We start from the raw sequence: 22451 nt of genomic DNA, 5'->3' as shown, positions 1-22451 counted from the left end.
TAATGGAGAACAAATGTATCAGATTTGACTAGTGCTTCTATGCTTGTAGTTTTGGATTCCAGGCAGCAGTGAATTTAAATTTAATTTAGGTAGACTATTACTTCCAAATAAGTCCCCAGAGACATTTCAAAATAGCTGCGGAGTGGCGAGACTTCCTGCTCGAAGGACTGGTATAATTAGCCCACAACGTCTGGAATAAAAAAAACTCTTTGAAAGCTTGTAAGGGTCAAGTCGACAAACCGTTTAGCTTTTACCTGATTCAGTGGTGTCTCTATGGGAGGGAGGGGATTGAACTTCAAGCAAATTTCAAAAAACTACTGAAATAAGAGTGAGACTTGCTTTTGGAAGGACTTTGAAGAGACGTATCAGCATTTATTACCTGTATCACCTGTACATTTTTTTTGTAACTCTTGTAGTACTGCTTATGTTACATTATTGGCCTTTTCTGGCATTTTTTATTCATGGAGGGGGCTTCTTGTTTTGTTTTTAATTAGAGCATTAGCCTCTATATTGAAGCCATAGTCCCATCCTACCATCTAGTGGTTAAATGTGACAGAGCCTCACCCCATCCCACCCACCACCACTACACTAGTAGTAGTACTACTGATTTACATTTTTGACCAGTCTCAGTTCATTCTTGACCCACTTCTTCCTGTCCCACAATGTAGTTAAGGTTTGGATAATGAGAACTCAGGGGAAAGCTATGCAAGTAACAAGTAGCTCTCTGAGGGGGGCACTGAACTGCATATACTTGAATTTCCCTTCACGTCTCTTAGTTAGTGGAGTGTGTCTTTGACTGGACAAATCTCATTAACGTTACACAGCACATATGATATCTTAAAGATATATTCTCAAAGACCATCTCTGACAACTCAGATGGTGAGTCTGAATTATCATAATTGCAATAGTGATATCCTAAAAGCAACTGTATTTATTTATTAACCCATCATGTATTCATATTTTCTTAAGACTCATATTACAGTTTCACACCTGGGACTCCTTGCATTTATATTATTCATGTTGCTGACTGGAAAACTGTGCCATTACCCAAACTCTGAGAGTACTTCTAATAACACTTTGTAACTTAGAAGAACTTGATGTAATAAATGCTTTCGTTTTCTGGCTGTGGTTTAATAAGCAGCTGTTAACATTTCCTTTCTCATAAACACCAGAAAGCAGAGCGTTTTTTTTAAACTGAAAAATACAAAGCATGCAGTATCTGTGATGGGAGAAGGAAACTGGACAAATCACGACAGAGATGTACATCGTAGATAACTGACTAAACACGTAACAACGATGGGCTGCTATTTAGCAGTCATTTTAACAGTTTGGGTTCAGCTTAATAATGGTTACACATACAAATTATAGTACATTTACGTTGGGGAAGGGCTGATAGAAATAAGGGGTACGATGGAGATGGGGAATATATCCACCAGAGGGCAGCAGGTTGCCTCAGATGAGTCTAACCTGTTTTAAATTCACGTGAAGGCAATGCTGCTTCTCATGAAAACGGAAAACACAATACCCAGCCGTAAGAGACTAAAAGGGATTAAAATGCATTCAGTAGTATATCACTGAATAGTTATAGTGTTTCTATATAGAATTTTTTGTATATTTAGATATATAGAAAGTAGATTGTAGATTTAATGCAATTATTTGCAAATAAATCTAGAAAAGCACTAATTCCCACTAAAAACGATTTCTTTATTCTTTTAGTGGACTGTAGTTCATATATTTGTTCTCTATCTGAGAAAATAAAGCCGTGTTAAAGGGTGTTAAATGTATTAATCAACTCTGCAGGTAATCTTTTACTAAAGTCTCCCAAATGGCAAGTCGGTAAAGGCGAAGATCGAGAATTTTACAAAGCGTCCGTGAAAGCGCCACAAGTTATTTCCACCGTCACGGCCAGCGTCGGTCATCGCCCGGCAAGGTGTCGCTTTCGGCAGCTAATTACCCGTTTTATTCCTCGTTTAAGTGAAAATTTTTGATACACATTTACTTTTGACACTCTCGGCACTTGGGGCCATGGAAAGAATCAGGTTTTTCGTGTTTTTCTTGGTGCTTTCCGCGTCTTTGCTGGGCAAAGCCGAAGCGGGCAGGAGCAGGACCAGCAACCAGAACAGCTTCCGACGGGCAGCTAACGGCATCTATCAGACTCTGAGCAGCGTCTTCGGAGAGGACAACATTAGAGGGTTATACAAGGTCAGTTAGGCCCATATCATGCTAAGTCGGCGGCTGGCTTTGTTCATGAGCCTCATCGTAGCTGCCATTACGGTTTGTGGTCCAAGCATGGCGAACAGGAAAAGGCCTGGTTAATAATTCCACGGATGCCATTTTGGGAAAAAAAAAAAGCCTTTATCGCCCCCTTTTTCTGTTTAAGTCGGTAGAAAAAGCCTGGGTATAAAATCGTAGTAAAAACAAAAACGTGCTTCGTGTTCTTGCATTCTTATTTGTGTGTGAAGCCAAATCAAGCCACGAATGAGAGAATCTAAATTTAAATAAAATAAGTATAGCTTCATTGATTCACAACATAACCGCCTTTATGTTTCTTTATGTATTAGAAATCTGCTCTTATTAAGGAACTAGTGGGGCCTGCTCAAGTGATCTCATTGGCCCTGCGGCATTTCCTGCATTTTGAAATGTGATGTTATTTCCTGCATTAAGCCGCCAAAGCGTAATTAAGTCAGATATGTTGAGTTGAGTAGTTTTTCCTGTAGACTTAAGTGTAACACGGAGCTTCATGTCTTAGTGTGCATCTGCTTACCTGATGAACATGCAAATAATGAGTGCCTGATTAAAGTTATGGCGTAAGATAGTGATGTGTGGATGTTAAACCACTGTCTCTGATACTTACATCAGCCTTTGTGACTACTTAGATACAGCTGTAAATGCTTCATTGCATCTGTGACTTTTCCAGCAATGTTTACGTGTGCTGTGAAAAAGAGCTACTAAAGCGGGCAGCCAAAGGGTTCTTATGAAAACACTGCTTTCACGGTGTAATAAAAGCACCTGCTGCTGTAATGATAATCCTGTATAAGATAAGATAAGATAAGATGAGATAGAACTTTATTAATCCCTCGGGTGGGTTCCTCTGGGAAATTCGACCATGGCCACTGTTATATCAACACATTAGCTACCTGTCCATTTGAGAGTGAAAAATAGTCGGTTGCCTGGAGAGTTGGTAAACAGGGGTTTGATTTATAGCTGCAGAGACCATGGTGTTGGGTCACTGCCAGATCAAAAGTTGTAACACACCCATAACTGCCCTTCCTGGTTTTAATGCAGTTCTTTGCATACTTTGCATAGAGTCCCTATGAGCACAACATCATTCATAATATAGGTTATGGACTGAAAAGCCACCAAAGCATTGCTTTATTTAATAGTTGGGAAATGCACATTGTAGTCTGACCAACAGACTGCCATAATTCATAGGAGACGATGATGCACTCAGTACATGGACGTTATTTTTCACCCTGCTTTTGCTATTGGTTGTTTATTTTCTCATAGGTTTTCTCCAAAGCAACGGAGAGGTTTGTCCATGGAGTGGACTCTTTCCTGGACACCATCTGGAAGATCTGGTCGGATCTGCTGGATGTGATGGGCATTGACTGTAAGTCTACAAATTGCTGCTTAGGACATGTCTGTTAGGAATGTCCGAATGATGAAGGCAGGTAAAAAAATTAAAAATGCCAAGACGTACAGTCCCATGAAAAAATATTTGTCCCCTTCCAGATCCCTTAGTTTATTGCATACTTGCCACACTTGCATGTTTCAAACTAAATTTAATATTAGACAATATTAATATCAACCAGAGTAACTAAAAAATGCAGTTCTTTAAATTATTTCATTTTATTTATTAAGAGGAAAAAGCTATCCAAACCCGCCTGGCCCTGTGTGTAAAAGTAATTGTGCCTAAATATTGCCAGATGTGTTGAGTGAAGAAATCACTTGAATAGAAACTGTCTGGCTAAGTGAAATTTGCTAAAGGAGCTCAAAAAGCAACACATCATCATGATCTAAAGAAACTCAATTACGGATGAGAAACAAAGTTGCTGATGAAACATGTGAGTGTGACAAAGATCATAAATACTTTTCAACAGCACTGTATGTTTAAAATTCATCTTCCTAGATCGCATCTGAAATTATACATGCTTCTGGAAACAGTTAACAATTTTAACTTTCTCTCGTGTCTCTCCCTTTCTCCCTGTACACGTGTAGCTTCAAACCTCAGCCATTACTTCAGCCCCACATCTCTCACCAACTCCCCAGCACGTGCCCTGCTCCTAGTCGCCGCTGTGCTCTTGGCCTACTGGTTCCTGTCTATGTTCCTGGGGGGTTTCTTTTACCTGCTGCACGCTGTGTTTGGACGCTTCTTCTGGCTAGCCCGCGTCACTCTCTTCGCCCTATCCTGCCTCTACATCCTGCAGAAGTTTGAGGGTGACCCTGAGCGCGCAGTGCTCCCGTTGTGCTTCATCATGGCTGTGTACTTCATGACAGGCCCTGTGGGAGCATACTGGCGCCGTGGCGGTGGGGCGGGTTCACTGGAAGAGAAAATCGACCACCTGGACACTCAGATCAGGCTGCTCAATATCAGGCTGAGTCGTGTAATAGACACCATTGAACGCACCGGAGACCAGTAGGCACATTTTAGGTTGAAGCAAAGATGAGTTTGGGGGGTGGGTCCAGGGGAAAAACTGATGTATTTGATAAGAGAATACTGTCTCCTACACACATCTACAGCAACAAAACTACTGGGTATTTACAACTCTATTGTCAGTTGGGGACAAAAGTACAAATGAAAACAGTATTTTAATGGCTTGAATTGATTTGGGTAACAAGAGAAACTGTTGAATTGGAGCTTGCACAAAACCAAACAACTTTTTTTTTTCCTTTGATTTTTTTTTTGTTGATGTTTTGGAAGGTTTTTTTACATCGCTGAGGAAGTTGTCAGGAGATGTCTGAGGTTTTCTAAATGCTAGCCTACTTCTACACCTCAGCTACTTTTACGAAACTCCTCTATTTTAAATTTTTAAGGTTTGCTTAGGCACTGTCAATGCTTGTGCTTGATTAATAAGCATATTTTACATATATTTACTTAATTTGATCCTTGTAAATGACCTGGGGGTTAAGTCTCAGTTCTTGTCCACAAAAACATTTTTCCCCTTTTTTTTTTTTTTTTCTTTTTTTAAGCTACTGCTATAGGAGGGGGTAGGGTGTGTGGTACCGGGGGGCATTGTTGTTTCTAATATGTATATTCCAGCTGTTGGAAAGTTGTCCATAGCAAGATTTATTTATTCAATTTTTCCATCCAAAGTGTTGAAATGTAGATCTAGTTTGTTGAATCACCACCTCATAGTGACAAAAGCTTGACATCAGGACCTCTTTTTCTTGAATATGTGTGTAGATGCAGTTCAGTGACCTACTTGAATATGTGTGCGTGTTTGTGTGCATGTGTGAGGGGCAACCTTGTGAAATGGAAAAACACTGTATAAAAAGTCAACACCAGACAGGCAGCAATATCTCAGGGACTCACCCAACACATGTTGAACTCAAATGAGATATCAAGTATGCTAAAATCATGTATTGGTCTCTTCACAATTCAGATGCGACTTCTCATTTGTTTCCAGCATCTTACAATACTTTCTGTTGAAATGCTGGAGTTTAAATCTAGCCTTTTATTCTTTATTTAAATGCCAGCATGGGGTTATTTTGGTTATCTGAACTGTAGCTAATCGTCCTAAATATGTAATCTGTCTCAACACAGACGCATCTGTTATGGTAAGAATTTTTAATCAATTGTAATAGGATCTGACCTGAACTTGCAGATTAAAAAGGTTTTAGTGACTTTAATACTGCTGGGAAAAAATTGTATTGGATATTACTTAACCCTGCTTTTGAAACTAATATGAAAGTGATTATTTCTCCTATGAGTATTTTAATGGTAGTTTAAAACCAGCCTGCCTGATTCATGCACTAAAATGTTGTGTTTAAAAAGTAATGCTTTGGGTACATTGTTAGTCTGCATCACCATAGCTCTCACTAATTGGTTTGATATATTCTTTTTCTTTTAATTGTATATTTCTGAAGGTGGTTTTCTCTCATAATCTCATTTGTTACCATGGATTGGTGTAAGAGAATGTCCCCTGCACTGCTTGTCTATGTTTATAGCATGTCTTCCTTAATAATGTCCCAACATCCTTTACTCTAAATTAAAGTTATTAAATCTGAACTCCGTAATCACAGTTTTGTTATAACAAATGACCCTAATGCTGTTCAGATCTTTCTTTTGGAGGTGGTGGTGGTGCTGATGGTTGGATGAGTTCATACATCAAACATCATGATTGTGTTAATCATTTTGATTAACACAAACTACCAGTATATGTAGTGGTAGTTGCTGGATTAGTGGGCTGTAATTTTGTTTCTCTCAATAGTGTGGGTGCTATGACATGCATTGTAAATGAAAGGTGTTGTATCAACTGGTCAGGGTTGCAGTGGCCGTTTGGCTTCAGAGTATACAGGGTCTATCAAAGAGAATCATCTGATTTAAAAGTGCTTTAATTCCGTAGGTGTTCACAGGTAACATGTTGAGCACTTGTGAACATTGTAGGTTTTCTATGTAAAACTTTAAATTCAGCCATACATTTTAAAATTTACTGCTGTCTCCTGTATGTATATCTTTAAAGAATATAGCCGTTAGAATTGGATGGTTCTTTTTTTAAACACCCTATATAGTGGACTTTATCATACAATTTGTATTTGCTTATATACTATTGGGAGAAAAGCTCCACCCACCAACTACTTTTATTTTGAAGTCTGTTACTGTACTTTTAAGGGTCGTTTGGGGTTTTTTTTTCTTCAAACCGATACACTAATAACTCTGTACCTTGAAACCATGATTTCTTTGTAGGTTGTTATACCATGAAAATCTCATCTTGTGTAATTTTATGCCAAGTATAGAAAAATGAACTTGTTAACTGATTCCCAGCGCTGTGTGATAATTCCCATGGAGTTTAGGTTGTCATTAAACTCCATCTCAGAATTAAGCCTGATGATGGCAAACTTCAATAACTATATAAACTCTTAGTGTCTCCTTATTTTGCCCAGAGTGCCATCAGCCAGCCCAGGTCACCCATATATCCCGTGTAACCGGAGATTTTCCTGCATGCTTAACTTTTATGCCTATAATGTTGCATTGCATTACAGTATATTCATGTTATTGACTGCCTAGGCAGGGCCCTTAAGTATGTGTGATGGGGTTGAAATAGCCAGAAGTTAATTACTTTTGGAATTGTGTTATAAGTGTTGTTCTTCTGCACTGATGATTAAACTGTGTATGCTGTTTGCTATCATTACAATCCTGAGCCGGACAGACTCTCTCCCATCATTCCATTATCACTGTGTCGCTGACATGGAGTCAAATTTTAAAGTATTTAAAACAAAATTATCATTTTATGAGCTGTAAATGAACAGTCTGGCCAGTGACCTTTGTTTAACTACTGGCAGCATGTGAGGTAAATAAAGGTTTAGTGTGTGATATTGATGTATGTTGATGGGTTTTAGTATATGATGGTATTATATTGAATTCGGAAAAGGCCATGCGGTTGGTTTAGAGCGAATTCAGGATTTTGGTGGCTATTTATCAGACTTTAAATTCTAGACACTGAAAACTGTTTAAAAACAGATACAACTTGAAACAGTTTCTCTTTAAAGTACCCAGAAGTTCTTACACTGCTGTCTAACATCTTGAAAACACTCACAAACCAGCTCCAAGAGGGAGGTGTTACCATTCCTTTTAGATATTATGGAAGCAATTGTTCATGTTTTAAGTTGCTGGCAGCTGTATGTCTCCTCATTTACCATGTAGATGTCAAAAGATGCCAGTAGATCCTTCTCGGCATAGAATATATGCTGCATTCAAATTCTATTTATTCCATGTTAACAACATCATCTGAATGACATGTACTTCTTTCTTTTTAATGTACTGTATCTTGTGTATTTCTCTGTTTTCCACATAGCCTGCTTTTATATTGTGCTGTGCCAATAATGTTTTCTTTTATTTTTACTTCACTTACTTTCTTTTGTTATTTGTAACTGCTGATTTTAGAGTAGATGCAGATGGCTTTTCTTTTTCATATCACCACTTAATGTTTTTAGGCCTTTTTCTTTCTTTGTTTGTTTTTAATGAGTATTTTTGTACTCAGTTGTTGTTTGAAGAGCCAAACTATTCTGCCTGCTGTTACTTTCTGTTTGGATGTTTGTGTTTATGAAAACCTGTCAGTGGGGATGCAGTTCTTTTTGTGCCAGAGTGAAAATGAGGTCCAGATTTAAATAAACACCAGATTATGACTGAATGTCTTCCACTTTATGATTCATTAATAATTTTAAGATCTAAAGTTTGTTTGTGCATGTGTGTGTGAGAGAGAAGGAGAAACACATTGCTTCATGCTCAGTTTCATAATACACGATAAAAGTAAATGGCTATTTGGTTTGCAATTCTTCGCCTAAACAATTGCTTCAATATTGTAGTATAGCTAGTAATTACTGGAAGTGTTCTTTCAATTATATTTCTAACACTAGGTGGTGCTAAAAGGTTTTATTTGGTTGCTAAAAGGCCGTGATTGTTTGGGAATAGGTGCTCCCATTCAGCCAGATTGGGAATTAAATGATCACTTTTGGCAGCAGTTATCCCAGCAAAAATACACGATACTGTAAAAAGCTATATATTACACTCAATACTCTTATTGTAAGAAAGTGCTCAGCCTATAGTTCAACCTATAGTTCCAGTATGACCATCACAAATGGAAAGAGCATTACTGAAACAGTGAAGTAAGGATTGGAAACAGTGGGAAAACAGTGATCTCAAAACAGGCTTTCGTGGTAAAGCAAAACAAATAACCTTCAGAAAATTGCCAGTGCCTGATGAGAGAAAAATGAAGTTGTACTTGGCAGCTTTCCTGTGTAAACTTTATCATCATCATTTATTTATTTATTTATTTATATAGCATTTTAAAAACACACCTGGTAGACCAAAGTGCTGTACAACTTTACCAACAGGAGTGTTTTGTTTTGTAGATTTGCATCTCTCAAATTCATGGTATTACTACAAATAGTTTCATATAACCGTGTTATTAACCTGATGAATTTAAAGCAGTCCTACGCAAGGTGGTGGATAAAATATAAGGCTGTGACCTAGATAAAAAGTCATCAGACACAAAGAGCAATAAAGCTTTACCACTATGACACGAAATGCTTTTATTGCTGTATTATACGATATCAAACACACAGAATGAACTGAGTCATCTGGCAGCTTGACAAATATCCAAACAAAACTAAATCTCACCGTCTCTACCACTGGTTTTCTTCCCCAAGGGTAGATAGAATAACTGCTGTGGGGACTTCTTAGCACCTTTTGACAGAACAATCCATCATACTTGGAACAATCCATCACCGAAACTCATTAGTTTCCTTGCAATCTTTAGTTGCTACCTATCATCTATCTGGAACAAGCCCATTTTCAGCAAAGACTACACCAACATTCACTCCCCCGACACTTTATTATATACGCTATGGTGGTACTGGGTCACTTTTGACTTCAGAAGGGCCCTAATACCGAATGACATGGATTCAGTGAATTGCTGGAAACTTTCCTTAGAGATTTTGATCCATATTAACATGATAGCAGCTGCTACAGATTTGTTGGCTGCACATCCACGACATCTCCTGTTTCACCACATCCCAAAGGTGCTCTATTAGATTGAGATTTTGTGATTGTAGAGGCTGCTTGAGTACCATGTCATGTTGAAGAAAGCAGTTGTGATTTATTTGAGTTTTGTGACATGGTGCAGGACGTCGTCAGCTACAATACTCAGGTAGGCTTTGGTATTTAAACAACGCTCAGTTGGGACTGAGGAACCTAAAGCACGTCAAGAAAATATAGACACCATTATACCACCATAAGAGGATACAAGGCAAGATGGATCCATGCTTACATGTTGTTTACACCAAATTTTGAGACTAAAATTTGAACACTACGCAGAAATCAAGACTCATCAGACCAAGCAACATTTTTCTGATCTTCTATTATCTACTTTTGGTGAGTTCATGTGAACTGTAGCTTCTGGTTCCTGTTCTTAGCTGACAGCAGCGGCACCTGGTGTGGTCTTTGCTCTAGCCCATCTACTTCAATGTTTGACAGGGCGTGCGTTCAGAGATGCTCTTCTGTAAATCTCGGTTGTAACAAATTGTTATTTGAGTTACTGTTGCCTTCCTATCAGCTCAGATCGTTCTCTCTATTCTCCTCTGACATCAGCAAGGCATTTTCACCCAGAGAACTCCCACTTGGTGGATATTTTCAATTTTTAGATAGCCATAGTGATGGCTGTGTGGGAAAATCCCAGCAGATCAACAATTTTTGAAACACTCAGACCAGCCTAACTGGCAAAGTTGAACAAATGTACCTAATAAAGTGACTCTGAGCATATTCCACAGATGAGCATCCATATGTTGTATCTGAACTCATCTCGCGGTACATAAAATATAAGTTAGTCATTGTGGTTCTCATCCCTGACCAAAACATTTTTGTTTGATTAAATTGGAAGCTTAAGCAACAACTGTCCTTGTGACAGATGGCCATCTAGATCTGTAAAACAAAAAAGGTGAATGCTGTTGTATTTAAACTGTTTAAACCTACACTGTAAATACAATAATAGTTTGTTTCATATCTCCAAAACAAGTTCAGTTATTTATGAAAAGGGTTGCTAAACTGCAGCGTGTACTTCAGCATCTGCAACACTTAAATTCTTCATCAGCCTTGATTAAATAAGATCTAAAGTAACTGCTGGAAAGTTTTATGTGGACAGCCTGCACAGCATTTCAACTTTAGCTTTGCAATATTTCGTATTTTCCGTGTTTACTGAGTCAACGTTTTATTAAAAAAGTGGAATTACTCTGGTATTTTGCATAGTACTTTTAAAAATTACAGTTAACACTACAAAAAACATTCAACTATCAGCTGCTTTTCACAAAAATATCAGGATCTCTATCTTTTTTTAAAAAGAAAAAAGTCTTTGTCCATTTACGTTTACATGGCAACCAGATGTGTTACAGTTTGGTGTTGTACTGACCTGATCTTTAAACCCCAACAGGTTGACGTTAAAATACAAACCAATAAATATTATCAGCATACAAACAAGCTCTTTTGCTGACATCACATTTGCTGACAAACAAAAAAACCAAAGAAAAAAAAGAAACATCAGGAAAACAAAAAACGATTGCTTATTCTGGGCTTCAAATTCTCCTTCATGGCTCATGATGTATAAAAACTGACCAAACAGCAGGTTCACTCCTCCTCTTTTCACCGTGCATTAGTTTGTGTTTAATTGAGTGCTTAAGTTCTTGTACTGTTAATTATGAGACATCCACTCAATCTGATCCTTTGTAATCTGGGCAGTTCAGTTTGTCAAAATTAATCCACTAGTCCAGTTGTTCAATTGTTAAGATTAATTAGCACCACCTAGTGCCAGAACTGTCAGTGGTAGAAAACGGTGACCAAACTGCAATCATCTCACCAACAAAAGCAAAACAACATCTGCACCAAACTATAGCAGCTCATAAAATTTTGTAAATATTACTTTGGGCTAAATAGACAACATCAGCAAGTAAGTCAATGTATACAGAGCCTAGACCAACAATACAACAGCGAGAGGCTGTCTAGTAGTTTTTGGCAATTTAGTTAACTGTGCAAGAACTTGAACCACTCAATGTAAACTACAATCACCTATTGGAATGGCTGTTTACCCTCATGGTACATATTTCTAAATAAAGTGGCAGTTTATATATATAAAAAAACAGGTAAATCCTGCCCTCCATCATGTTACTCTGGTGGTGACTGTAGGTATGATTTCCTGTTTTTAGTCCCCATGAAGAGTATCTATGATGGACATCCATGGTGGGCCAGAATTGGACAAAAGTTGCATCTTCCATACGTCATTATTGTCGCCTCTTTTCACTGCATGGCAGTCTAATAAATCAAAAATGTTTATAGAAATAAAGTCTGTAAAAAATAAATAAATAAAATAAAATGACTTGATTTCCGTAGCCAGCGATGCGTTCTCGCTGAGTCTCTGGCTGTTCACATTATAATTCACACCTGGCACTCCTTGGGTGTCAAAATCGTGCCACAACTTTAACATCCAGACCCCCTGCACCACCTGCACCAGAACTCTGAGCCTGCTGTGGTCCCTGGTCCACCTGGATATGATGAACGCCATTGTTAAAGCTGGCACACAACAGATTGCTGGAATCACTCGGTGCCAACGAAACCAGTGGACCGGCACCTTCCAGAGACAGCGTCCCTAAACAAACTAAACAGAGGACAGGAGAGACAAGGTTGCAGCAAAGCCAGCACAGAGATAAAAAAGGCAGAGTGGTTTTTCATTATTTATTTTGTGTTGAAATGGTTTCATCAGTGAGTAGAGGTGTTACCTGCTGTATGTTGATCCCAGATTTTGACAGAGCTGTCATGGGAGGATGTTCCCACTCGAGCTGTGCCACCAGGATGCATGGGGAGAAACACACTGCAGGCTGTGGTTTGGAGGTGGCCTCTGTACTCCACAACTTTGCAGCCAGGCTGACGCAGGTCCCAGAGCTAGTAACCCACAGACACAAGTCCACCCATCACAAATCTCAGTGTTTTATGTTCCAAAAGCATCGGCAAAATCAGTGGAGTGTTTGAGATACTGTGAAAAAAATAATCTGATCCATTTTTCATGAGGGCAAAACCTCAACCTATATTACTTTGTATTATACTCACTCTAAATCTCTATATTAAATTGGAAGTTGGAAGTGAAGCCCGCAAGAAAATCAGTCAAAGACAACAAACACACAAAACAAATTGTGCTGCATCAGTTCATAATTTTAAACTGGCAGAGCAAAAGAAATTGTTCATTCCAATTAGTGTGTCTTTCACACCAACGTAATACAACCCAGACAATAAATAACCTAATGACAGCCTCAATCTACCCAATATCTGTGCATTTAGAGCTTTACAGACAACAACAAACACATATCTCCAGAGGTCTTACTGTGGCTTCACACCCCTGTCCTCCAAAGCCATTGCTACTGGACACCAAGTAGTTTCCATTTGGAGAGACATCACAGTGGGTCTGGATGTACTGCTTAGCTGGAAAAGTATTGGTCACCTGCCATACACGGCTGTCCCACACCCTGTATACATAAGCAAACCATTACTAAAGAAGGACATTTAACACACGTGTAAGAAAATGCTGTGTTTACACATGAGAGTGCATGTCCTTAGGGTCTTCTACTTTTCAGGGTGAATTTTCCAAATAAATCGCAACACATGCTGATTATCCCCAGAACACATCCTAAGTCTCTAAATGTCTTAACTGCATCAAATGCTTAGGGTTCAACATGATCAAGGGGTCATGGATGTGTTATCTAAGTGTTAGGCTCTGTAATCACTTTACTCTCCCAGGATCTTGAACAGTAAAAACTCCAAAAATGTTGGCTTTGGTTTAAAACATTTTCTAAATCCCTTGATTATACATTATATATGACTCACATTTATAGCCTTACTAAAATTAAAAAAAAAAAAAAAAAAAAAAACAAGCAGTATTGCTTTGTGTGAGTTTAGGTTCAATGCCGAGGCTTAATACTGTCTCTGGTGCTCTAATTGGCTGCTGCAGCTACGTTTTGGCTGACTTTATGTGGACAACAGCAGTAAGTCCTTCAGCATTAAATAACAGGATAACAAGGGTTGCATAAGTTCATGTTAAGGTTTGTGTTACTGTCTGATTTGCTGTCTTGGTGTACTCACAATATTATCTTTTTTCTTCTATGGCATTTCAAAGGCAGAAAGCGTGTTAGCTCCCAAAGACACGAGGTATTTTTGAATTTCAGCAATAATTTAGAGATGGGGTCAGGTCACGGACAGGAAAAGTGCTACAAAGTAAAAACTAGGTGAACGGTTTAATTTCCCAATCCAAATTTTACCACCAAATGGGACTTGAACTCACCTTTGACTGATTGAACAGTCAGACATGATACTGACTTAGCAGAGAAAATAGGGAAGGCATAACTGAATCTATTTTTTGTGCCACATAATTCAATAATAAAAGCTGTAGATTGACATCAAGTATATCTTTTTCAGTGTTACCGAATGAGAAACATCCCACTCCTGCTATTAATTACACATAAAAAAATCTGCACTCATTTGAGATTTAAACAAATCATCATATTTTACAGCACACAAAATTAATTTCCACTGAATTTCAATAATAATACAGCAAAAGAAAATCCTTCTGTGCCTTATAGTCTTATCCTCGGAGGTCTGGACAATAGAGGAGCTGGCTGGAACCCAGCATACATGAGTCACCTGGAAAGAGACACAGGAAAGTGGAAAAATCTACACCCTGCGGACAAAGGATCTAAAAGTCTGATTAAGTAGCTTGGTGATCTAATTATTTCTCTCATGTGCTCAGGTGTTTATCTAAAGCAGCCCAGTATGCTTAGTACGCAGATGTGAACACATAAAAATATAATACTGTTACTCTTACCAGGTTTCTAGATATGTTGTGTCTCTGTTCACATTTTGCAGATTCTATATCCCACAGGCACATCCAGTTGTCACGAGAGCCAGTGCACAGCTTTCTTCCATCTACCGACCATAAAAGAAACACTTATATTTGGTGCAAATCGTTAACCTGAAATAGATGTTGGTGTGCAGCCAGAAGTGAAAATAAAAACTCTTACTTCCAATAAAATGAGAAAATCCGACATTCCAGGTAGTGCTAACTTTCTACTAATTAAGGCAAATTATTCAGTCAAGTTGAGAATAGCCATTTATCATACCACAGGACACGCAGAAGAAATACTTCAACTATTATAGCTGCTATATGAATATGGGTTCACTTCAGGGATATTTCATCTTTCATTATGATTTGGTTTGCTAAGAAGTCACATTTCACACAACACACGCATGAAAGCTGTGGTCAAAAGTTTACATGGAAATGACTGTCATGGTAATTTTGGTCTTTTAATTATTCCAGGTTGAATCATTGTACAGCATACATGTTTAATGATTTTTATAAAACAAGCATTGGGTGCACAAGTTTGAACTTATTTTGGATTTTCTCTAATGCACACAGAGTCAAAGATACGAATACACCCCCACTAACATTTAGTTAAATGTCCCTTGGAAAGTGCACTTTGACCAGACACTTTTGGCAGCCATCAACAAGCTTCTGGCTGGATATTTGACCACTCGTCTCGGCAGAAATGGTAAAGTTCTTTGAAACTGGTTGATTTCCTGGCACAGACTCAGCTTTTAAGCGTAGTCCATAAATTTTCAATAGGGTTAAGTTCGTGAGGGCCATTCCAGAAGCTTAATGAGCCGTTCCCAAATAACAGCAGGTTCCAGGATCATCAGATCAACAATTATACATAAGTTACTAAGATGTATTACAACTTTGCCATCGTCTAGAAGAAGACCCAGACTTTCAGCCTAAGATGAGAGGAATTTGGTTAGGATGTTTTGGAACACAATTTGGGTATCTCCAAATTCAAATTGCACCCAATTCTTTTTTAAAGTTAATAAAGATGTATATTGTACAATCACTCGACCCTGGAAAAACAGTTCATCAACAGATCATTAAAAGCCCAAACTTATCATGACATTGACGCCATGACTGTAAGTTTGACCAGACCTTTACAGATGAAATGTGCTTATTTTTGTTTATACATTTATAGTAAAAGTGTTCAAAAAGTGAACAACAGAAAAGACCAAAAACAATACTAAAACTGATAAAAATGTATCCAAAACTAAACATTTTCAAACAATAAAAACTAAACTGAAATGAGCTAATTCATTCTGCAAGTTACCTCTAATTAAACTGAACTGGTAACAAAAACTAGAGCTAATTAGGTTTTATTTTGTTTTTGTCTGTTTTGTTGTTGTTTTGTTGTTGTTGTTGTTTTTGTGAGGGGGGGTTGCCTTTGTTTTTCTTGAATTGATTGTCTGCAACTGCAAAAAAAATACTTGGGGATAAATAAGAAGCTATCTGTACAAAGATATGACAGAATACACTTACTAATTGTGTTTTATCATGCACTTTAACATACTAGAAATCAGAGACTGGTACATTTACCTTAAGCAATATAACCTTTAAGACAACACTTAAAACATTTACTCACGTCTGAGGAGATTCATTGTGTGTGAGTGCCTGTGTGTATGTACCAGGACTGATAGCTAGTCCATTGACCACCAACTCATGCCCACAGAATTCCTGAATAGGTTCGTCTCCCTGGTTGAGGTCCCACATCAGTACAGTTTTGTCCCGTGAGGCACTAAAGATCCATGTACTACCTGGATAACAAATCACCTGGTAGAGTACAGAATTCACAGGAGATAAGAGGAGACTGGGGAACGTGAAATGTGTCACACGTTTAAGGCGTCATTCCTTTATCAGTTTGTGCGCACACGGTATTGATGTTACCTTGGTAACCTCTCGGTTGTGGCCCTGGAAAGACTGACACATCCGGCCTTGTTTCCAGTCATACACCACCACAGCCTACAGAGGTAGAGATGCTAATCACACCATGTTTAAGTGTAGTTTTCACAAAATCTATACCCTTAATTCATGGGTTTCTAATATAACCTGTATCATACCTTAGATCCAATATTGTGAGTCTTTTTTGAATTGGGCATTTTACTCTGTGAGCTCTATGATTTAAAATCACTTAAAACCATGATAAAGTTCAATTTGTGGCTTGAACATTTATAATATTTAAAGAGACTTAATAATCAGTACAACAGTTCAATTTTTGGCTTTACCTGGTCACTCCCGCCAGAAACACACAGGTCTGGACTGAGAGTGGTCACTGTGTTAATGGACCCATGATGTGCAGGCTCATACTGCACCACCTGACTGTCAAAGGTATTATCTGTCTTCTCTGCCTGAGATGCCCTGTACACACACACACACACACATAAAAATACACACATACATAAAATTGCAAAAACTTTAATATGTAATAATATATATAATACAGACACACACACACACACACACAGAGAGAGAAGGCCTAGCACAAGTCTCACCTGTAGAGCTCAGACCTCTTGCGGAACTTGCTCTGTAGTTTGCCCATGTCTGCCTAGGAACCTGCAGTCACACTGACACACACAGAGAAATGCCATCAAACTGAAAAATCACGCTTCATAACAACTAAACGCACATGTTGTGGTAGTAACGATGAGGGATAACTACTCGGACTTCACTACAACCCTACAGTTCACTTAGTGATTGTCTATCCCAGAGCAGTGCTTAATGCAATAGCTACATTAGGCACACACTTTCTGTGCTTCTCTTGCAGCTAAAAGAACAACAACAACTAACTACTTTGTCTGTTTTTAGTGAGTTAGAAGCCTTGTGTGACATTTTGGTGGAAATCATTCAGCAAACAGAATACAAACAGTACTTTCTCACACACGCACAGCTACGCCCCACCCTCGTTATCCCGGTGTACTCCACTCCACAAACAAGCGACAGGAAGGAGAGGGCTCAAATCCTATTACAGCGGCATCATTACTGTCACAAGGTATTAGTCACTGGAAAACACCTGCTAAGAACTTTGCTGGCGATCATTATGCAACGGTACTCGGTGGATTTTAACCGTAGTTAATAAAGCTGAAAAATGGATGATGACTCGCGCACACTTGTAGTGCACAGAAGCAGGGTTTCTTACCTGTCACTGGCAGGTGTCGTCGCTGGGTGATGCAGAGGCTGAGGAGCTAGCTTGCTAGCATGCTAACTAATCTTTATCTGTCATTCTAAGAAAGATCGATGCATTAGTGGCAGTAGAACATAGACGGGCACGCGTTAAAGCTTGGAAAAGTTGTTATTTTAACAAAAGCGAACCGTTTCCCACACACTGCCATGACAGACCGCTGTCCTAACTGCGTGGGAAAGTGCACAAAAGTGTCTTTTTAACTGCAAAACACCCATCCCTCCCTCCGTAGCGACCAGGGAGCGACGCTTTCTCGTAACCAGGCGAGGACGAGGTCACGTGAGAAACAGAAGGAAGTAACCGGAAACTTACAAAAATAAAAGCCTGTTCACTGTTTGTTTCTATAACTGGACAAACGTGAACACAAATGAACACAAAAAAACACAATTTTTTAGGAATGTTTGTTTTTTCAGGAGTAATCCAGGTGAATGTACTGGCTTTTGGGTATATTTCACCACAGGGTTGTTAGGTATTTTAGTACCATGGTAGCATTTACTGGATATTGTTTTATAGTGACATTATGCAGGAAAACTCTGTTACTCAATAAGGCCCATCTACTAGTTGTTTTTCTCTTTCTCTGTGACCCAAGAATTAAGGTGTAAGACTCACAAGCTGGTACCCCAAGGTCGAAAACACCACAGAGATGAGACCACTTCCTTACTCCCATCCTCCCTTTTTTCTTTATCTCCTGGAAAAGGCTCGTTAAAGGCTAGGTGGTTTGTTTCAGAATTCACTAATGAAAGAACTCTGTATTTTATGTCTAGGAGTGTATTTTGCTGGGATGATCATAAATTATAGCTGAACTGATAAACTACACAGGATACTTCTTTGCTCACAAGGCAGGAAGACGTTTCCTTATTTGGTCTGTACCGGTTTGAACTGGGAAAGCTGACACACGAACCTTTTTTTTCATCTATATAAACTGCTGTGTATCAAATAAACCTTTGAGTCGATTTGGGAGGACAACCTGAAGCAGTCTCTGTTTTCTTGTTCTCCCAAGCTGCTCCCGAGCTCGTACTAACACGCTGAATGGCATACCTGAGTGTTACTTTAAATAATTAGGAATCTTAGAAGGAAAGGACAGAACTCTGCTTATCGCTCACGCCACGGAGGAAACCCGGGAAGGCAATTTCCTTCAATTTTGGTGTCAGAAGTGGGATCCTGACAGAAGGTAAATATGCGTCTTTCATATTTATATAAAGACCTATTATACCTCTCTCAGTGATCGATCCATAAAGAAACGGGATATGCTGACGAAGTTTCACTTAGTGATCCAGAGAGATACACTGACTGACTTCCTCAGTCCCCGAATCCATAAAAAAACGGGATATGCTGACGAAGTTTCACTTAGTGATCCAGAGAGATACACTGACTGACTTCCTCAGTCCCCGAATAAAGTAAATTAACCCTTGTGTGGTGTTGGTGGACACAGGAAGTTGCCTGTTGTCTTGAATATTTTAATTTTGTTTAAAAAAAAAAAATAAGTTGCTCACCAAAGAGTGACACAGGAAGTTGCCTGTTGTCTTAAATACTTCTCGTTAAGTGAGAAGTTGCTCACCAAAGAGTGACACAGGGAGAAGTTGAACGGGTCTCACAGACCCGATTACCATACAAGGGTTAAAAGCAGTAAATTAAAAGCAGAAAGACACAGGAAGTTGCCTGTTGTTTTACGAGAAGTTGCTCGTTAAGCGAGAAGTTGCTCGCTAAGTGAGAGTTGCTCACACAAACAAAAAATTGCTAGCAATAAATTTAAAGTGACCTCAGCTGTGCCGCAGCGAAAATACTAACATAAATCCTCCTAGCGTGTAAACCCCTCTGGAAATCACTGAACATGGGTCAGAATAATTCAAAGACCACAGACAGGTCCGATAAAAAATCTAAAGTACCTGTAAAACCAAAAATTAATAAAATACAAAATAAAGTCTCAAATAACGGCTCAGTATAACTCCCATTTCCGGTTACGTGTAACCTACGTCCGCGAATTGGTGAAGACGTCCATGATCACGTATCCAGAACATGCGGGAGTGCTTATGTGACTGACTTTGTTTACAACTTAAGAAGTTCAATGCATTCTAATTTATTTCCGGAGCCTTATCCCGAACGATTATCGCCAGAAAACAGGTCAGTAGAAATGTTGAATATCATTTGTGATAAGAAAAGTAGTCTGCTTAAAAAGTCCTGTAGAAAATATATGATAGAATGCCGCGACGTGATGCATCAAATGTTACCGCTATGGACAAAAGGAGGGTAAATAATGACAAAGTCGCCGATTTCTTTAAGAATCTAAAGAAATTCCTGCTAACAATGTCCAGAGACAAAATTGACTTAAATGCAGTAACTATGTGTAAACAGAAGCCTGATGAATCTATCCTAGTATTCATAAAACGCTTTATGCACTGTTGGACAAGCTAGAGGTGCAAATTTAGCTCAGTTTTCCAGCAGCCGCAGACACCCAGAGCAAAAATGGATTTGTGTATTTAATTTAACATAAAGGGTGAAATGTTTGCTGACACTGATAACAGCTTATGTTTTCTCTGCCCTATGTACCGACATGATGGAGAAGGAACATCCTCTGTGTCAGCTGGACCCTCAGCAGAGAATGAACTCAACATCCTTTTTGTCCGGTACTCTATGTCACACACTGTGCCAAAAAAAAAAAAAAACGTGTACAGACGCCACTAACAGGTAATCCCATGACTGGGAGCCACACTTTTGTTTCTCTCACACTGTTCAACAACATGATAACTGCTCACACAAGTGAAGGTCAAACAGTGATTTTGTCACATAACTCAGACATAGGTTATGATATAACTACACCATGTCGTCACATAGATCTAACCTACCCTATCCACTGTACTATTTCTGCAGTTACATTGCCAGCTGAACACCAGAATATGACATTGTGGTCTAAAAGTGAGAATGATATAGGATTTATTGACTGTACACTTTATCACGTACACTTATTAAAAAACAAGCAGTATATGTCAAGCAGCATCCCATTTCCACGGAAAAAGCCGCAGTCCTAGATGTCATGATAGGAGATTTATTGACTACAGGAGTAATAAAGCCCACACTCCTGTCAATCCTGTGCCAAAGCCTAACAAACCTGGCGTATGGCGTTTCATACAAGACTTAAGGCAAATTAATGCAGTCAACATTCCTCTGCCACCTATCGTTTCAGATGTTCACAGCATATTGACATGCATTGCATACACATTTTACCGTGGTGGATTTATGCTCCGCTCCTTTTTCTCAGTACCTGTGACACACAGCCGTTATTTGCATTCACACATAGAAATAAGCGGTACACTTGAACTCGTTTGCCCCAAGGCATGATAGACAGCTCTGCTGCTTTCTCTATGGTGCTTCACTCCTCAAGGGCTGCAACATGATCCACATGTGGATGACCTCCTCCTCTGTGCTGAAAGTGAAAAACTATGTCAAACTGCTACACACATGCTTCTCCAGCACCTCCAAAAGACTGGCCACAAAGCATCAGCAAAGAAAATGCAGTACTGTCAGACTTCTGTTCAATATTTGGGATTCACACTGTCTCACGGAAAACGTTCCATGACTGCAGACAGGGTCAAAGCTGTGACCTCCGTCGCTCGTCCCACTACACAGAAGGAAATGTCGTCCTTCTTAGGCATGGTGAACTATTGCAGACAGTGGATACCAGACTGTTCTTTTCATGACCACATTCTGCGTGACTGTTGTAAAAAAGAGAAGCCTGCTCGAATACTGTGATCCACAGAAATGACTGTCTCTTTCAATGCATTAAAGGGAGTGCTGACCTCCGCCACTCAAAGGTGCTGCCTGAATTGTTCAGGAATGCCGGCCTGCCTGAGGGCAGTAGCAGCTTGCTCTATCATGATAAGGGACTGCGAGAAGCTTACACTCTCACATGACACTATTCTACACACCAATCACCAGGTCACGACCATTCTAGCAAACATAACTAAACAACATATGCAAATCTCACTATAAAAGCGAGCAGCACACCTGATTCGCCAGCACATTTATTGATCCTATGCTGTGTTCTTCTGACCGACAGGATGGCTCAGACAGGCTTGATGATCATGACTGCATGACACGTATACAGGAATCCACAGCACCACGTCCAGATTTAGAGCAAACACCTATCCCAGACTCAGCCACGGTTTATGTGGACGGGTCCTGTTCAGGCCGAATGACAACTCATTTCTTTGTGGCTATTCAGTGGTAACAGTGCCTGACATCATACTAGAGGCTCACTCATTACCATTTCACTCAGCACAAAAAGCAGAGCTCATGGCTTTAATACGCGCCTGTGAGCTACATTTGGATAAGCATGTGACGATTTACACAGACAGCCGCTATGCATTTGGCGTTGTGCATGACTTTGGCACATTGTGGAGACAAAGAGGATTTAGATCTGCTGATGGAAAATAAATTACTAAATTGTGATTTTTTTCAAAGACTTTTTCAGGCTATACAGCTGCCATCGGCCGTTGCAGTTGTAAAAACGAAAGGACACAGTACAGCTGACACAGACGAAGCAACAGGTAATGCCTTAGCAGACGTGACAGCCAAGGCTGCAGCTCCCACCTCCGCAGGAAGTATTATCTGTGCCCCTACAGCTGCCACTTAAACTCCCAGACTATTTA

The 22451-nt window shown here is 39.2% G+C and overlaps 2 protein-coding genes across 3 annotated transcripts; one reads left to right on the top strand and one right to left on the bottom strand.

Annotated features, from left to right (window-relative positions):
- The first annotated feature begins 1844 nt into the window (after positions 1 to 1844).
- bri3bp (bri3 binding protein) lies at positions 1845 to 8351 on the top strand. The gene is made up of 3 exons (XM_085475557.1): positions 1845 to 2202; positions 3508 to 3610; positions 4219 to 8351. The coding sequence occupies exons 1-3, from the start codon at positions 2026 to 2028 to the stop codon at positions 4638 to 4640; spliced, it is 702 nt and encodes a 233-aa protein (XP_085331683.1). The 5' UTR covers positions 1845 to 2025; the 3' UTR covers positions 4641 to 8351.
- An 886-nt stretch (positions 8352 to 9237) lies between these two features.
- On the bottom strand, positions 9238 to 18079 carry wdr31 (WD repeat domain 31). 2 transcript variants are annotated; one of them, XM_085475555.1, is made up of 11 exons: positions 17764 to 18079; positions 17120 to 17191; positions 16853 to 16985; positions 16515 to 16589; positions 16256 to 16400; positions 16013 to 16042; positions 14577 to 14677; positions 14328 to 14395; positions 13083 to 13224; positions 12484 to 12646; positions 9238 to 12362 (listed from the first exon to the last, which is right to left on the bottom strand). In XM_085475555.1, exons 2-11 carry the CDS (start codon positions 17164 to 17166, stop codon positions 12166 to 12168), a joined length of 1101 nt encoding a protein of 366 aa, XP_085331681.1. In that variant the 5' UTR covers positions 17167 to 17191; positions 17764 to 18079; the 3' UTR covers positions 9238 to 12165. The 2 variants fall into 2 exon arrangements, with proteins under 2 accessions (XP_085331681.1, XP_085331682.1); XM_085475556.1 differs by lacking the exon at positions 16013 to 16042.
- Between the last annotated feature and the right edge of the window lie 4372 nt (positions 18080 to 22451).

This window comes from Copadichromis virginalis, linkage group LG12, assembly GCF_057382275.1.
Source record: "Copadichromis virginalis isolate Kocher_CV1m ecotype Utaka linkage group LG12, C_Virginalis_male_GT1.1, whole genome shotgun sequence".
NCBI classification, from domain to species: Eukaryota; Metazoa; Chordata; class Actinopteri; order Cichliformes; family Cichlidae; genus Copadichromis; species Copadichromis virginalis.
Note: the sequence above shows the minus strand (reverse complement) of the source record. Positions and strands in the feature narration are given on the sequence as shown.

Coding starts and splice junctions, on each gene's coding strand:
- bri3bp (XM_085475557.1), top strand. CDS start 2,026: ATGGAAAGAATCAGGTTTTTCGTGTTTTTCTTGGTGCTTTCCGCGTCT. Junction 2,203..3,507: donor ACATTAGAGGGTTATACAAG/GTCAGTTAGGCC, acceptor ATTTTCTCATAG/GTTTTCTCCAAAGCAACGGA. Junction 3,611..4,218: donor GGATGTGATGGGCATTGACT/GTAAGTCTACAA, acceptor GTACACGTGTAG/CTTCAAACCTCAGCCATTAC.
- wdr31 (XM_085475555.1), bottom strand. CDS start 17,166: ATGGGCAAACTACAGAGCAAGTTCCGCAAGAGGTCTGAGCTCTACAG. Junction 16,590..16,852: donor TTTCTGGCGGGAGTGACCAG/GTAAAGCCAAAA, acceptor CTACCTCTGTAG/GCTGTGGTGGTGTATGACTG. Junction 12,363..12,483: donor CTGGGATCAACATACAGCAG/GTAACACCTCTA, acceptor TCCTCTGTTTAG/TTTGTTTAGGGACGCTGTCT.